The 18395-nt window shown below is 44.0% G+C and overlaps 1 protein-coding gene across 1 annotated transcript; it reads right to left on the bottom strand.

Annotated features, from left to right (window-relative positions):
• Window positions 1-5828: 5828 nt before the first annotated feature.
• On the bottom strand, window positions 5829-17803 carry ipmkb (inositol polyphosphate multikinase b; the record flags this gene model as incomplete). The annotated part of the gene is made up of 6 exons (XM_080021206.1): window positions 5829-6487; window positions 6985-7066; window positions 11609-11781; window positions 12054-12150; window positions 12977-13062; window positions 17590-17803. The coding sequence occupies 6 exons, from the start codon at window positions 17801-17803 to the stop codon at window positions 5829-5831; spliced, it is 1311 nt and encodes a 436-aa protein (XP_079877332.1).
• Between the last annotated feature and the right edge of the window lie 592 nt (window positions 17804-18395).

Raw genomic sequence — 18395 nt, 5'->3', positions numbered from 1 at the left:
ATTTAAATCACAATAAAAGATGCAGTCCAGTCAGTGGGAATACATTTTATTATTAATAATAGTTATTCATCTGCCAAATATACAGCTTGTTATGGAATACTCTACATATTGTACAGTTCATAATATATGTATTGTACAAAAAAAGTAATTGGTAATCTTTAAAATGGATTTTTCAGACATATGTCCTAAAATTGCGGCGTTACACCCAAAACATGTTTTCTCGCAATATATCCAGATCTACACCTTTTATAGGTTTTTAGGTGACACGTGGATTTAACCCAGTATTTCCTTCAAAGGGCAAAGTCAGGCTTATTAAAATTTTGTTTTATTTTTTAACAATTTGTCCATCACTTGAAGAATATAGGTGGCTTGTTCCATAGTTTACAATATGGCGACACCTTTAACAGACCGATTCATCCAGAAATGTTTTATAATACCTCTTCAACTAAAGTGTGCTCTTCTGTTTGCAGACCATTTGGTATTCTGACAACAGCCACATTATGCATTCATATTTTGGATCCACAGGGAGCCGTTGGTCGGAATTTTCAACTGTGAATTTCAGAATCAATGACTTTCACTGGTTAAAGCAACAAAGTCACCTTCCCTTCAAATTCTCTAATCGTTTCTAATCAACTAAACGGAACATGAGGGATTTCGCTGGATTTGCTGGATAGTACTACGTGGTTTACATTAGTGAAGGATGCCGGATTAGGACCTTCATTCTATATCATCACTCCACTACTAAAAGTATGCAGTGTACCAGATGAAGAATGACAGGCCATTCCATTTTGAAGTACAGATGGTTTCATTCGAGCAGTATTTCTTCAGAGACCACATCCGGGCCCTTGTACAGCACAAGCCTGAGATCAAGGTCGATGTGTGTGAATGGAACTGAATCCAGCCTTGGAGTGTAAATCATAGCAATGGCATTTAAAAAAAAAAAACAACTAAAAAACTAGATAGCTGGATGAGCACACAATTTAGTTACACCCGCAAACAAATATTTCAGTAACAGTTATTCCAGCAGTCAACCAATTAATACATCCATTTAACAAATGAATTCATATTTTTATTGTTGCAAAGGAAGTCAAAGGGTTTTGTTGTAGCATAGAATGTGGAGGGGTTCGCGTTCCTCTCCAAGTGTGACGTTCTCTGTTCGGCATTAGGCTCATTCATCAGATATATTAAATCCAGTCGAAATTCAAAGGTACTTTAAAAAGCCAGAAGGAAGAATTGGAAAAGCTGTTTCAATCGGAAGATCAACAGGGGCGTCCCAAACGGCAGTAGTGGCCGATGATTCCCGTTTTAGTTTCTCGGTTTTTATCTACTCAACAAATCAAGGACAAATGATGTACCCAATGAAGTTTTTTTTAAACAATTGCTGACAGGCATTCTAAGAGTTAATTTGTAATTGCTATATGCCAATTACACATTTACTGCAGTATTTTGGGGCACGAAAAGAAACGGTTGCCGCGCTGCGTGTTGGTGCAGAAAGATAAGTGAGGAGTTTTGGAAAAGTCAGCTCTGTATTGAAGAATGGTTCTTAGCAATTGTAAAGAAAAATAACCCCCACTGTAATTGGTCTTGGTCTTCCTCTGTATTTGAATGTGTTTTCCTGCATCTTCCTCCACTTTCAACAAAGGGACGAGTTGCTCTTCACTAAGAGGGAGCGAGTAGTCCGTGTGTTGCTTGTTCACAGCCAGGTTAAACACAACTGATTGATAATTGACTCTGATTTGAACCTCAAGAGTATTTTTCCACACAAATCAAAATTCCAGGAAAAGGAAAAAAATAAAAACAATAATAATTGTCAACAAACGCGTCACGGCAGGTGCCGGCCCCGTCGGGCGCAAAGGTGACTGACGTTCCGACCTCGTATCAATCTACGTTACCTGCGTCCCTCGGGGCAGCCCGGCCCAGGAACCCACTGTGACAGCATGTTTTGCTTTGCCCGGTAACCGTTAAATTAAATTGTAAACAAAATTTTTTTTTTTTTCACGATGTACAGACATTTAAAAAAAAAAAAAAATCATTTAAGTCAAACGGATGGGAAACGAATCACGCTCGCATAACAGCTGGGTATGACGTGATCTCGAACGCACTGCGTGTCGTCTCATTAGGTACAACCGGGTTTGTAAGGATCCTGACACAACAGCATAAGTCAAGGTGCATCCACGTGTACTTTATATTTGCACATTCTAAAGGAGGGGGCAGTATGACTTTTTGCCCCCTTTTTGTTTAGGGACTGACAAATCCAACTCAAATGGACACGTATTAGGCACACTATGTCATGGTCAAGATAGCAGATAGCGCAGCACTTTTTTTTTTTTTCTTCTTTTGCAGTCAAATGTCTCAGATATCTCGCCCCAAATCATCTGTCCGAACGCTTTTAAGGAGAGTCTTAGATTTGGGCTGAACAAAAATACGCCAATGGCAAATCTTACACACACAGAAACAAAACGGGATCTTCTTATAATTGCTCGTCTTATAATCACCTACAAAATGGTAGAAAGAACAGGTGCTACCAGCTGTTTCACCCGTGTCTGCAATTTGATCAATCGTTTAATGGGTAGACCAGTTCATTCCAAAATGCCCTGTATTATTATTATTATTATTATTATTATTATTATTCGAATAATAATGCAGGATATGGTTGCAGCCAAGAAGCAACAATGGAGCCAGTTACAGTGAGAAATATGGCAGATTTGGAGCAGATTACATGTATTTAAGCTGCCAAAATGATTAGAACTCGATATTCATGAAGGACAACATCAAGACGACATCAACAGAAATAAGGCAGTGATGGAAAACAAATCAAATAAAAAGAGGACAGGAATAATTTCCTAACTCTTGTAAACATTTCAAAACGCTTCCTCTCGATGATTCCAATATGTAGCTACATTATATGTAGATGAAAGTCATAAAAAAAAAGGTTATTAACAAGGACTTCAGAAGCAAAAAAAAAAAAAAAAAAAAACTTTTTTTTTTTTTTGGTTCAGATTAGTTTAAATAGGGTTGGCAAAGAATGTAATTAATGTTTAACTTGCAAAGATTTCATAATATTCCTTTTGTCTATATATATATATATATATATATATATATATATATATATATATATATATATATATAAAACAAGCTACATACGCCCGATAAACATATTACAGTATACGCTAAAATCATAACCATGGTATGTGGTTGCGGAGAGTTGAAAACACAAGTACAGACAAATCTTAGGATATAATCAATCGGTACAATACAGGCAGGGTAGGATACTGGGAAGACCCGGCAGTTACAACTCAAGGACCTTAAAGGTTCAATGGTTTTTAAACAGGGAAGTGCAAAACGCCAAATGCCTCCAAATTCCAAATGCTCTGACACACATCGACCTTGAAGATTTCGATAATTGCATTAACTGTCAAATCATCATCATAAACAGTATTTCAACTGGTCCGTGTGCATCCTTCTGCAATACGAGTTAAAAATCTTGGGACCCAGCCAGCGGGCCGTGTGCTGAAAGACTGGAGGTCCGCCGCATGCCCGCCGGCCAGAGGTTTCGCCGCCCTGCTCCAAAGCGTTCCCCGTCAAAGCAGCAAATCACAATCGTCGCTTTTACAATCCTTATGACGTCCAGTCACATCAAACAATGTCACGTCGGCTGAGCACACCGTCTTATTTATCCATTAACATCGCTCCTGTCAGGCGAAAACATGAAAACAAATACATAATAATTGATTAATTATATTGGTTCATTTACATTTTGGAAAAATATGAATTAAAAATCCTTTTTACTTAATGTCTCGCATGACAGGCTTTTAATGAACTGCTTTTGAAATGCTTCAATTCAATTCCCTTTTGTTTCACTGTAATGCACGTATGACGCACGCACGACGCAGGTTTCATTTGGTCTCATATTCCCCGGCTTCAGGACAGATTGGTTTTTCCTTCTTTTGAGATGCTCCTTAACAATCTGACCACCGTGATAAAAAAAAATAAAAATAAATAATAAAAGAGGCAACGAGGTTTTTTAAATGTTTTCAACAGCCACCGAGGCGGATATCAAACCGAGGCAGGGAAACCCCGTTTCAAAGCGCAGGGGGACCGAAGCTGTTGTCGGGTTTTCTGAGAGGGGGAGACGATTTGTAAAAAAAAAAAAAAAAAAAGAAAAAAAAGAAACAACACTTAAACAGCCACTTTAAAATACCATGTGACATTCCGTAGAATCGCTGCTAACTTGAGGTTAACGCAAAATTCCAGCGAGGGTAAAAATGTACAAGATTAGGGCATCAAAACAAAGCACAAAGTTGAGTATTGTACATAGAAAATGTAGTTAAGCTCTGTAAGCAACCAGATCGAACCAGAATCACCTTGTTAGACAGTTGTTAGTAGTAATGACAATATTAATATTAGATATTTTTGATTACAGTAAAATTTTACCTGAGTTAGAAAAATGTAGTTTTTTTTTTGTTTTTTTTCTTTTTAAGAAACAAGTACTGAATCAGAACCAACTTAAATCAAAAATATATCAGCTTTAAAATAAAAAAATAAAAAAAAGAGCAGAAACAACGACCCACTTCACAACTGGACGTTCCCTTGACCGTTCAGATCCCCAACGGCGACTTCCGCTTTTAAAAGGAGAGCGTTGCCATTTTGCAAGCCAGGCCTTTTTAAAGATGTTGAGTTCCCATCATTTGTAACTGCTTACAGCGCAACCTCGCTCTGCGCTTTTACTATTGAGAAGCGTACCACTCTGCCTGTCGCTGTGCTTCAACACAATCCAGTGGGGCAAAGCCCATAACAAACATTAACTTTAAGTCTCCATTTTGAAAAAAAAAAAAACAACAACCTTGCATTGTAGTCGCACTGTAGACGTACAGACGGCGAAAAAGATGCAGCAGAGTGGTAAGTTTCTTAACAGTGAAGGGCTCGGCGAGGTTGTGCCATGGACGGTTATTAACGACCTTTAAAAAGGCACGGGTTTGAAAAACAGCAAAACCTACCCTTTAATGAATTTTTTATTTTATTTTATCCCCCCCCCCATACTGCCGGCGGAACCGTTGAGAATCTGAACCAAAAACACTTGGAAATAAAACTATTAATCGGATACATTTTCTTTCCATTCCACCACCGCTCCCCTAATTAAAACCCTTTTAAGCATGAGATTCATTTTATCTATCCGACTGGGGGAGGGGGGGGGAAAAAAAAAAAAAAAAAAGGAATGGAGAATGAACGGCAAACAAACTAGACTAATGCAAAGTTACGCCGGCGGAAGCTCCGCCCCACTGGCCGTCGGTCGCAATGCCTTCACGTATACGATGGTGCAGCTACGGTGCCCACAGCGCACACGATGCAGTCACAGTCCATAGAACGCTGGGTCTCGGAGAAAAGGAACGTACTGGCTCTTCTCACCTCGGCGTGCGTGTGTGCGCAAACCGTGTACAAAGCGTAAACATATTTCACTCACAAGACAGACACGCGCTCAACGGGAAGAACATCAAACTCAGGGGTGAGATGATTTTCGATGATGATGATGATGATGATGATGATGGAACTGAAGTGTCGACGGTTCATTTGCTTTTTCCACTTCTTGAATTTTGACGTTTACTCCGCAGGGGGGTTTGAAACAATACGGAAACTACAGGAAAAAGGAGGCTGAGGGAGTGTGTGTGTGTGTGTGTGTGTGTGTGTGTGTGTGTGTGTGTGTGTGTGTGTGTGTGTGTGTGTGTGTGTGTGTGTGTGTGTGTGTGTGTGTGTGTTTGTTTGTTTGTTTGTTTGTTTGTTTGTTTGTTTACAGTATTAGAGCAGCAGCTGGAAGGTGAAGGGGGGGGATCCTAGCGGGAGTCATGGGAGATCTGCTCCAGGACGCTGAGCAGGTGCTTCAGGCCGTAGATGTAGCCGTGGTCGGGGCTGTCGCTTTGGAACACGTGGGCAAAGTCGATCATCCTGACCTCCACGTCCCCGTCCCCGTCCCCGTCCCCGTCCCCCTGCTCCACGGCCGCTCCGTTCCTGCCCACGCCCGTCTCCTCCGTCCGCCTCCCGTTCCCGTTGGCCTGGCGCTCGGCGATGATGGCCGGCGGGAGGAGACACCCCTTGGTGCGGTAGTGCAGCTGTGCGTCCTTGGTCTGGTTGGCGTACTCCTCCGCCAGACTGTAGCTCCACGGTGCCCCCACCTGGATGTTGTTGTTGTTGTACTCCACCACCTCCGCCTCCTCCGCCCCGCCTTTGCCCCGCGCGTCTTCCGCCGCCGTCGCTACGGTCGTCGCAGCAGAGGCTTTCTCCGTGCCGCCGGGAGAGGAAGAGCAGGAGGCGGAGAAGGGGGCGGTGGAGGAAGACGAGGGGAGGCCCTCGTAGACAAAGAGGAGGGAGCTGGCGTAGAAGGTGAACTGGCGCTGGGACTCGAACCAGCGGAGGATGTGGCGCACCCGGCGGATGCTGGCGGACACCGCGTCCCGCCGCAGCCCGGCGCCATTGTGGAAGAATTTGGACAGGCCTGAAGGAGGCAGCGGAGGGACATGGAGGTGAAGTCTCACTGAAAGGCTGACGTAGGAGTGCACTGACGTGTTCGCTTACCCGTTTCAAAACAGGAAAATGACTAGAGTGGATCGGACGAGCCTGACTTGACAAACGGGTCTTATATAAGTCTAGAAACGACCTGTCAAAGGGACGGCTGAGTCACGACCAACTTTGAGCGCTCATTATTTTTTATTCTATATCTTCAACAAAAAGCTTGGAAAGAAAATAACATCTAGTGATTAAAAAAACAAAAACCCTGTCAAGTTAAGCATGAGTAAGTGGGCTGGTAATTGTCTGGAATAGTACAAGATATTTTGTTTGTTATTTCACTCTCACACTCACACACACACACACACACACACACACACAGGCTCACACACAGGCTCACACACACAGGCTCTCACACACGCACACGCACACACACACACACACACACACACACACACACACACACACACACACACACACACGTACCGTCTTTGACAGTGTCCTTCACCAGGCCCCTCCCGTAGTGCTGGTCGTAGGTTTCAAAACTGTTACTGCACACCTTATAAACCTAAAACAAAATAATAAAATGAATATTAATGTCCGTGACTGACTGGGGCGCAACTCATGCGATCCGGAAAAAACGCCACAGCACAACTTATACACGCTTTATAAATGTTTATACACCGGACAACATGCTCGTCCTCCTCCAACGTTCTTTCTTGAGTTAAAGTTCTCTCAAGCTTAAGCAGCCGACACGTCTCCTTTCTCTGCCTTTTGACACGTTACCTTTTAACATCCGAGCGCTGAACCAAACACTGTCTCTTTTTTTTTTTTTTTTGCTGGGACACATCCCGGTGAAACTCAAATCCCCCCCCCCCCCCAAAAAAAAGGGCCGCGTCGGCCTGCGAGGTCACTCGAAGCCAACGTAACAGGCGACGTACTCCTTTCACAGCAATCAATATCCCACCAGTCATCAAGGGTAAATTACAGGCGGTGCTTCTGTTTGTCTAATCATTTCCTCAATTCCCCACCCTATCCGCTCTCCATCACCAACATCATTACCGCAAATGAGCTAAGCCTCCGTAAACAAACACGCCAGGGGAGATAAGCGCATGTTTTCCACGCTCGGGGGCGGACACAGAAGAGACGCACGGGGGAAGAGACAGCGCTTCGCTCCTGTGCTTTCACTCCGTCACGCCACGAGCTGCCGGGCCGGAGGGGCGATCGGGGTCTTCCGTTCCGCGATTCGGATAAATCCTCTCACCTCGACGGCGGTTCCACTCCTCGCTTGCGTTCGTTTCTAGTTCCGGTGCCAAAGGCGCGCCGGTTTGCCGCTGGACAAAAACCCGCCTGAGGAACCCGCTGGGCTCACTTCTCGAGCCGATGAGCGGAACTGGAACCGCGGTTTAAAAGTTCAGTGATAAAACATTACTTTTTCACATTGAGTGGTATCCATCTGAATGAGCGTAGATGCCATGCAGAACCCATTTGGATTCGCTGATTGAGAGTGTGTAACAGACACTGAAGCAGACACAAAGGGCCAGAGGACATTAAAACCATTAAAGTCATAGCGCAGTTGCAATTTTCTCACAAAATAAATGCTTGACTGACAAAGGCAACTGACTTCTGGCCATTATAAATATTCATGAATGGAGTAATAGAACGCTGAATCACCGACGGACATGAGGCGGCTCCGACCGAGACAATTTGGGGGACTTTTTGCTCATGAAATAAATGCACTGGGGGGTCCCAAATTGAATCCGGATAATGTTAGAAACGAGATGGCGGGACATAAAAAGACAAAAACTAAAGTGCAGATTGCTCATTGTAACGTACACCGATGACACTGTACACCGATGTACACTGATATTGTGTAGCTCGCCCCTCGTGGCGCCAAAACAGCTCTGACCCGTGGAGGCATGGACTCCACAGGACCTCTGAAGGTGTCCTGTGGTATCTGGCACCAGGACGTTCGCAGCAGATCCTTAAAGTCCTGGAAGGGCTGGGGCGGAGCGGGGCCCCCATGGATGGTTAGGACGAGTGAGGCAAGGCAAGCACTGATATCGGAATTAAGTGGCCTCTATAACAATTACCTGCGACTGAACTGTGAGCAAAACAGTAGGACCTGATTTTGTCACCAAAGTCCAACGGCTATAGAGATAAAACCGATAAAAACCATGACCTTGAGCCATTTAGTCCTCCAGGCTTGTTTAGAGACTAGTAAAAGACCAACGGCCCCAGCACTCAGGTAAACCGCCAACGGCCCGGCACTCAGGTAAACCGCGTGTTAACACAGGGAGTCGACGTAAGGTCATGAAACCAGCATTCTATCAGCCGCTATCCAGTCATTTACACAGAGTATTAACACCAGACAAACACCATTAGGCGTGGCGCTTTGTACAAAGGGTGGGAGCGCAGCGGGACGTTCCCCTGTTGCCTTAATGCATCGTAAAGGGAACGCTCATATTACATACCATATGCACGGGGAAACACCTTCCGTGGAACAATACGGAAGCGGTACAATTCTGACCCTCGCTGACGCGTCTTTGCGGAAGCGGCTTTCTGGATGTTGGACCTGATTCCATCCCTGGCATTCTGGATGGAGGTCGCCCCGGCGTGCAAGCTACAATACATGTTTTATACATGAACCATTTACGTCACGGTCATGGACGCAGAGTAGGGTGCAAAAGGACAGACATGAGTAAAATCACCGAACGCGTCTCAAATAGAGCTGTCATGATTATCACGTAATCGCCTGGTGGAAAATATTTTAGATAACCATTTTGTCATGATTTTCATTTTGAAAAAAACATTAGATTCTCCAGTCATATGTTTCCATCCAAATTTCATGGGACTCTTGAGCCAAGGTTACGAACGCCTTCATTTTTTGGTTTGAGGCAAATTAACTGTCTACCGCAATTTGTATGTTCCAGTATATTTGTGGCTTTTCTTCCTTAGGTGTATGTGTGTTACTGCACTATTATAGTGGCATGAGATTAACAAAAAAAACAAAGAATCAAATTGTTACTCGGAATTATTTGTATAATTCATCTTCCAACTAAAATGTAGTGATCGTGGCAGCTCTAGGAAAAAAAAAAACACAAGATAGGGATGGGTCTGAATATTTGAGTATTCGATTAGACGTCCACGATGGCAAGAATCCACTGGGATCCGGTTCCAATGGGATGTCGGGACAGCGTTCTCGGGTCCAATTGGGTTTGGGGACCCGTGAGGACGTTTTACCAATTTAACAGGAACGTCTGAGCCACTTGGCACTCTGATGCTGCCGGCGCCAACCGAATAATTGATCATTCGACCATCAACAATGACAAAAATATCATTATAGACAGTTAAACTCAGTTTGCATGCCATGAACGGAGAACCATCTTGTTTTTTTTGGCGGCAGACTGATGAACGTGCGAGACAAGTCCAAATCTCTGCAGGGGGAAGGCGATGGGACGCGATAGCAGCCTCCTCTTTGATGTGTTGACATTTGTCTGTTCTTCTCGCTGAGATAAGTGTCCTCCCATTTCCTGTCTTCTCAGAGCGCCGCGCTCAGACCCCCGCCCGCCAGCCCCCCCCCCCCCCCCGTCAGACTCTTTCTGACTCCCTTCGGCTTCACCGTCTCATATCCTTTTGCGTGCGTTCCTTTTCTTTCCGATTCGCCGTTGAAGACAAAATGTGACGCGTTTAAGATCTGACGGTCTCATGCAGCAGAATTGTCTGAAAAGTTAGATCCACAAAAATGACTAAGTAGAATAATAATTCCTAAGATTAAAGTAAAATAACCTTAACGTTATTAGCTTTTGTATTGGTAATTCTGTTTGCCGAAGGATTCATCGACTTTCAGCAATGGGACTGTTTTCTTATGTGGGTTTTAGTCTGCCACACCAATCTTTTACCAGGGGGTGGTAAACACTTTTGCATGTGTTATGACGAAAAAGGGAGGAAAGAATAAATCTGTTCTCGTGACATCTCTTGCCTGAGGCCCAACGTCTTTATTTCATCACAATACGACAGAAACACGCCGACTCTTCTGCCCTCACCACGTGTAGCTGTACATGACTACACAGCGAGCTACACACTCTTCCAATAAGTACCCGGAGACAGCAGCTCACTTTTGGTATCCTTAATGAATGCGGTGTGAAACCCTGGAACAGTACATGCAGATTAAGGATCAGGGTCTATGCAGATGTCAATAACCTGTTAATACGTTGTCATAGCTCCTACACTGCACGCATACACCAACCACTGGAATAGACTCAGAGATTGTGTTTCCTCGAGGGTCTGGTTCTGAGACGTGATCTGATTGGCTGCGTGTGTCTCTGTATGACCATCTAACCTGCCTGTGTCCTGATGTCATACCATCATCACAATGCTATGATGTCACAATACGGACTGGGGGGGGGGGCTGACAGAGGGTAAATGATAATAATAATAATAACTAAAATATTATTATTATTAATTAATGTATGTGCAAGTTTGGGAAATAAGGGTGATCTAATGTGTTTTTGTGTACACTCGGCTAAGTCCCCTTGTTTTAACTATGCGAACAAACGTGGTTTTCACGTGGATCAACATGACGTGGGTTAAATATTGACTGAGCTGTAGACTAAATTCAAATTCCACACTTGTTGCGAAATGTGTGTTCGGTTGTGCCACACATGTTATGAAAGGTCTGCTGACATCCTGGCTTTACGGTACAGAACGTTCACCAAAAACAACTTCACAGGGACTGTATTGTAATTCCTGGCTCCCATCGATACCGGGCAAAGTGAAGATTTCAAGTCAATTTTACACCACCTCGATAAACGCTACGCCATCCTCCATCCAATCAAATGTCAAGGAAGCCCCTATGGGAAAGCTCTTTAAAGCTTCCCCCTCCAAACAGACAATGGGGATGTGGTCGGTAATTGAATGTCTCAAGCGGGGTGACCATGGCAACTGATGGGGAAAAACCGAAGCCGATTCTCACCGACACCTCTTGCCAGAGACAATAATGGAGAGCGGAAAGCGAAGCACAGCGACTCCTTCGGGGTTTTGAGGAAGGTTTTGAAATCATCTCCCTCACCCTTAAGACAATGATAAATAACAAGACGCGCCTGCTCACCCTCATGCCCAGGACCAGGAAGCCGATCTCCTCCATCAGCGGGTATTTTCTGATCTGCTGTTCCCGCTTCTCCTGGGAGGCGAAGGGGTCGTAGCTCCGCTGGCCCAGCTTGACGTCCATGATGCACGGCTTGACGAAGCGACGCGTCACGTCCTCCAGCTTCATGTAAAGGTCTGCCTCAGCGGGAGGGAGATGGGGGGGGGGGAGAGTGAGAACATGACCTACGTCACATAGAGACGCTTTCTTATTCCACTGACTTTCAGTCACACTGAGGCTTGATCATAACCAAACTGCAGTTTAAGGAACTGCCACATTGGTTTCGACACACACACACACACACACACACACACACACACACACACACACACACACACACACACACACACACACACACACACACACACACACACACACACACACACACACACACACACACACACATTACCACTGGGGTTGTCAGGAGAGGAACAGGTGCCATAGTATTTGGGGAGATGATCCTGGAGCTCTAGCAGACATGGATCGTAGCAGTCCTCTGCATACACCTGGAATACACACACATGCACAACGGAAAAATGTGGATGGATCGTAAACGATATCAAACTTTTTTTCCCCCCATTTTCAATCACTACTCGTTTCATTCTGCATCTACATGTGTAATGGTGCAGATTTTGGTCCAGTCCTGTTGTGTTCTACTTGTTTGGCTTATGTAGAGTTGCTGCACTTATTACATAATTGAGTGATTTGAGCTACCCATGACCATTTTCTTTTCTTTTTTTTTTTTACCGCAACCGTACGTTTCAATCCAAATGCCTAAAGAAAGTGAAGATGTATTTCCATCAGTTGGATGGGGGCTACCCAAACTTTTATGTCCCGATCAATGTCAATAACTGTATTTTCGTCAAAACCCTTACATCATAATTTGCATGACAATGAATTGCTCTTTTAGGAACATAGGTATGTAGAGGTTCATGGGCACGCACCGCAGACATGCAGCACATACTGTAGTTGGCCTTTGTGATGGTTGCTGGACAGAGAGGGACCGAGTCAGACACAATGCTGTGACAAACTGTTGTAAAATGCGAGAGGTGCTGAGGCCGACAGCTCTGCTAAGCCCTAAACCAAACATGAGTGAAGCCGTGGCGTCAGGGTTCACAGATGACATCATCTTGTCTGTGAAGGAATGTGTAGTAACACATCATGTGTCTGCACATGTTTTTTGTTTATATATATATATATATATATATATATATATATATATATATATATAAAAATGTTCCCCTCTCCCTTTGCATAAACCTCTGCATCATTAGTATTGTTTCCATAATATATGTGTATGTAAATAGAACAGTTTGGGTGTGTCTACATTACCTTGCTGTAAAACTGCATCTCTCGTGGACCTCTTGGAGGAGGCTGAAGCTGTTTGAGGACGGTGCCATCTGGGTGCTGTAAGATACCTGCAACCAAAACATAGAAAAAAATCAAAATATGTACAAACTATTGTGGGTTTTTTTGTTTTTTTTTTCCTTCTTTTTTTTCTTTTTGAGAAACACTGATCAGTCTTAATAACCTCCATAGTGGATCACACACACTAGCATTAACATCAACAGGTTGAGCCAACTATGACATGGTATGAAGAGCAACACTAACACATACATAATCATCAAAGAGCCTGTTATTGTCTTCTTCAGCAGGGCTTCCCTAACTGGGGTTTCAAGATTCAAGATTCAAGATTCAAGATTTTTATTTGTCACATACATATACATACTTCCATACATATATGCAGTGAAATGTAATGCAACGCACCCGGTGATAGCACACAATAAGTCCTAGGAAAAAGTACAAAAATAAAATAAAATAAAAAGTAGAAAATTCCTTTCTAATAGACCGACTAACTGACTCCTTAAACGTAATACAGTAAGTGGAATACTTATAGAATAAGATAAAAAATATATAGAATAAAATACAATAAAAAATAAATTGAAATAAAATGGAATAGGTTGAAGGAATATGCCTATGTATATCCAGATATGTGCATTTATGGGATTGCAGCTATAGCTACTTGCCTTATATTGTTATTTTTTGTTTGTTTTTACATTTGATGGCCCAGATAGAAAGATGGGCCCCATTTAAATGGGTGTGATTGATGGATGATTTTCCTTCTTAAAAAAACAAAAACAAAACACTTGAGAGACAGAAGAAGAGACTTGTAAGAAAGTGGACAGGGGCCAAGAGAGAGAGGGAGAGCGAGAGAGAGTATTATAGCTCTCCTCTTGGAGAGAAAGGACTTTGCCCTCAAACTGGGATGGGCTAGAAAATATGTGACATTTATGATGTGTTAACGATTAACTATGTCACCCTGCGACCCGGGCGCTGGCCATCTCGTAGATACAATACGGGGGACAGGGCCTTCTCCTGCTACGACAGAGCCTCTGGTTGCGGTGCATGAGAACATTGCTGATTTTACACACGCACAAAATTACCCCGGTTTTCATGTGATGTTCTCAAAGTGTTGACCGTGCTATATTGTCCACGGACCAAAAGGCCCGAGTCGTGTTACAATAGGAAGCGCTTGTTGCGTGCCTTTTGGGCCGGAACAGAGAGGCCGTGTTGTGTTCTTGTGGGAGAGTCCGAGGGACGCTCCGGCCCTGTGGTTCAGAGGGGAAACGTGTTGCAACTTTGGGTGAACGAAACAGCTGTACACTCGTACAGATGGAACATTGTCTGCATATTATGTCATATTATATTAAAATATGACCGAACGCTTCTTGTAACGCTAAATGTGTGTGGCCCACTCCGCATCAATTGCAGCCTGGCCGTCCTGGAAGGGGGATTCCTCCTTCTGTTACCCCATCTCAAGGTCTCACAGAAGTGGGAGTGCCAGGATGAGCTGAAACCTGCTGCCTGGAAATTCAAAACCCAACTGGGGAAAGGCGAGGATCGCTCTGCCGTCCGGCCGATGATGGCGATCGGCGTCGGGAAGCGCACAATCCAGGAATGGTGAGGAGAAGGGGGGGCGACTGACAGAACCACGCTGGACAGATTACCACTGCCGATTGTGGAAGAACAAGTACAAGACGGTGCAGAGAGATAGGCGCGCACACACAAAAAGCCACTTGAGATCTGTCTGTTCTGTTTTGCCGGAATCTGATTGGGCAAACCTTAAGAAAATATATTTAAAAGGCGTAGTATGTCATAATCATAATAACCAGATCCTTTCAGGTATTTGAATATTCGAATTACTGCGGCGGTGGCCATTAGAAATGCCACTGAACTGAGACGCTGGCTTTAGTTGGCCGTGACCTTGTTTGGTGTCATCTGTCACCGTCCAAATTTTGTGACAAACCTAACAAAATGTTGCCATTAAGGCCTAAAATAGATGAGTCCTCAGCGGTTGGCGACTTGGCCAATCCAGTACAAACTTTCGCACAGCACAAGTCTGTTCTTCCCCAATTGGTTTTGATATATGACAATGCACTTTTGTTCGCTGCATGGGACTGGCAGTTAAAGACACGAGTTACGTGCTTATTATATGAAATAGGTTCAAATTCAGTCCTTGAAATGGTGGCACTGACTGTACTGTGTATATATGCCTCTACCCAAGCGGAGCACCGGCGCCCTGTTTGGAACATGGAGATGTAATGAGGCGGCCGCAACACGGCGGGGTCATGGAGGACGAGCGGGATAGATAGGTTATCGGGCGGGTTCTGCATTCTTTATCTTCCGCTCTTGCAAGATTTTTTCTGTGAAACGTCTGCACATTTTTGTACCGGACCGGGAATTCTTGTGACAGGAATCATCTGGAGTGCACAGTCGTCAGCACACAGTTGAGCAGCACTTTGGATGTGATCGCCTTTAGATTGGCCTACAGTACTATTATCAGGAGGAAAGCATCGAATGTGGTATTTTTATTCCAAGTTTCCCTTTTATTATACTTCAGCCATCGGTGTCCCTTTTTTTTTTTTCTGTTGACACCATATATCGTTTTACATTCAATGCTTGACATTCAAATAACTTTTCCCATCATCCATTCCCTTATTTGAATCAGCAGAAAGATTTGTTTCTAGATGCTCGTACGTCATTCAGCCAATAGTCATAATTTGATGGCCATGGTGCACAAACAGAACAGCACCTTATGAGTTTCTTAAGTAATAGTGAATATTAGTAACTCGGATAACACTAATATGGCAATCTGTTCTGTACATTTATTAATATGTGCTATAATAGGTCTCGGACACAGTCATTTAGGCCCCAGTGAAATGCATGGTGTCCCTTTTGTGTCGACAGCAACAATTCAGGAAATTCTGGAAGAGTGACCAGAATTTAGTCAAAATAGAGAAAGAGGGCTACAGGTGAGGGTGGGGTTGGGCGGGGCTAATACCTGTTCAGCAACCTGCTCATCAGGTTTTTTTTATTTTAATTTTATCTTTACATGATTCAAACTGAAGTATTTAAGGCTTTTTTCTGTGTGCCTATGCAAGATTTTCTATTAACTTTTTTAAAAAGCGAAGTGTTTCCCTTTTTAAAAAAGCGAAACACTTAAATGTAAATTATGTGATGTCCTTGCTCACTCGAGTCATGTCTGACAGTTGCACTTTGTTGAAGAGTAGTTAGTGGGAGGACATTGCAGAGCAAACAATAAGCCAGATGCAAAACAGGGTCTAAATGACTTTGGTGTCCCCACCAACTTGTCGGAATGCCAAAGTCTGGTAAATCATCTTTTGTTATTACTGCCCCCCACCCCACGACCATGGGACACGGAGGCAAAAGAAAACCGCTGCTCATCAAGACTTCCCGGTTAAGATAAAAAAAAAATAAAAAAAAGATGAACGCAAATTACTTTTAGTCCTCCTCTCAAATACAAAATATATTTCCATTGCCCAGCATCAACCCCGTCTATCACCACAAACCACATTCCTGTTGATATTCCTCTTGGTCCTGACGTCAAATAACAATCCCATTATTGTGGTGACCAAGCTCTGATCAAGTGACATTGCTGATTGAAACATGTTTGATGTTCAACGCACAGATCTAGTTTGGTCACCACATGAAACCACAGTATCATCATCTGCATCATTCAAGCACAAATGAAACATGATTCTCTTGGCTATTAAGTCTTTTGTGAGTGGACAGGTTTGGCAACAGAGAGCCCAAATTGGCATTGGAGCAACTCCACCTCTGCACCACAGAGTGCTTGTGGGGAAAACATGAACAGGCCGGTGTAACTGATTGACCAGCCACGGCTCAGGAAAGGGGATCTTTGGGGGCAGAAATGGATTTATCACTGACAACCAATGCAACGGCCTCGCCTGATAACACACAATAATGTCTTTGATAGTGTCATGTGCTCTGGGTAAATGATTGGCCGGCTACAATCATGCATATTTGTATGCTGGACTTAGGACAAGCCACCAAAAATTGATTCATTTAGGTGTATTTGTTTTTGAAATAATAACTGCATGGATGAATTCAAAGTGGTGAGGAAGAGTCAGTGGCATACACGTACTCACTATACTGAAGCACACTTATATACTCCAGATATACTTGCTATATCCAGTTTCAGAGCCTTTCCACTTTTACTCCACTGCATCTCCAAGCAAATATCTAATTTTTATACTCAACTACATTTCTAACATAGGTGTGACACTTACTATTACATACATACTATTTTATTATTATTATTAGTAGTAGTAGTAGTAGTATTTTACCAAAATGTGTATTTATATATTTAAAAAGGGTTTATACCATATTATAGGCTCTTTCACCAGTCAGTAGACTCATTTTGTATGGGGGTATGTACTTTTCCTGAAGTAAAGGTAAAAGGAGTTCTTCCATCACCGGTAAGAATATGAATATATTCACAGGTGCACGGAAAACTGTGACATATCAGGGTGTGAACGATCATTATGAGTGTGGAATTTGTAAAAAAAAAAAAAAGAAAAACCAAGTCATACAGTTTAAAGTCTCCTTCCCTGTTTACTCACCTACTTTATCCACCCCATATTTGTGACCCGCCACCTGATGTGACAGCGGGACGCACCCGTTCAGGTGAGACGGCACCTGGGGCCCCGGGGGCGGTTGGCCGTTCTTCTCCCTCCCGGCGGGGCCCACGGAGAGCCGCTGGCCGAGGTGGATCCCCACGGTGGCGGGGCTGGAGGTTAATTCCAGTCTGCCCAGGGCTAAGGATGACTCCATCATCACTTGACGGAAAATAAAAATAAAAATAAAAACAAAAACGAAGTAGTCCAACAAAAGAAAGAAAAAAAAAAAAAAGTCTCAATCGAAACTTGATCGATTCACATTATTGTTATTGGTGAGATGGTCGCGTCGCGGGGGGCCGAGCAGTCTTCGTGCGGCTCCCGGAGAAGCGCTGATTCAATGGTCGTCATATCTCGCACGGCGGTATAAATACATCCTGGCCACATCCCCCTCCGCCGCTCCGAGAGACGTAAACACTGGGCACGGCGACTCCGCGTCGGCGACTAGGAAGCGGCGTCCCGTCGGCGATCGCCGCCGCCGTCATCGAGTCCGAGGTCCGGTCGCTAAGAAAGGGGGGGGTGGGGAAAAAAAACGGCGACGACCACGATCCACGGCCGCGATCTAATCCATCCCAGCGGGGTGTGTGTGTGTGTGTGGGGGGGGAGAGTGGCAGGATTCGGGTCAGTGTGGGCGGCTGATCGATACACACAGCCGCCTACGCTTTGCGACACTTTACGACTGTCGTAACCCCCCCCGCGTTCATTTGCGGCAGATTGTTTGCGCGCTACGCGGCTGTCGCGAAAACGAGCAC

This window comes from Zeus faber (assembly GCF_960531495.2).
Source record: "Zeus faber genome assembly, chromosome: 20".
NCBI classification, from domain to species: Eukaryota; Metazoa; Chordata; class Actinopteri; order Zeiformes; family Zeidae; genus Zeus; species Zeus faber.
This window is presented reverse-complemented; position numbering and strand designations above follow the sequence as displayed.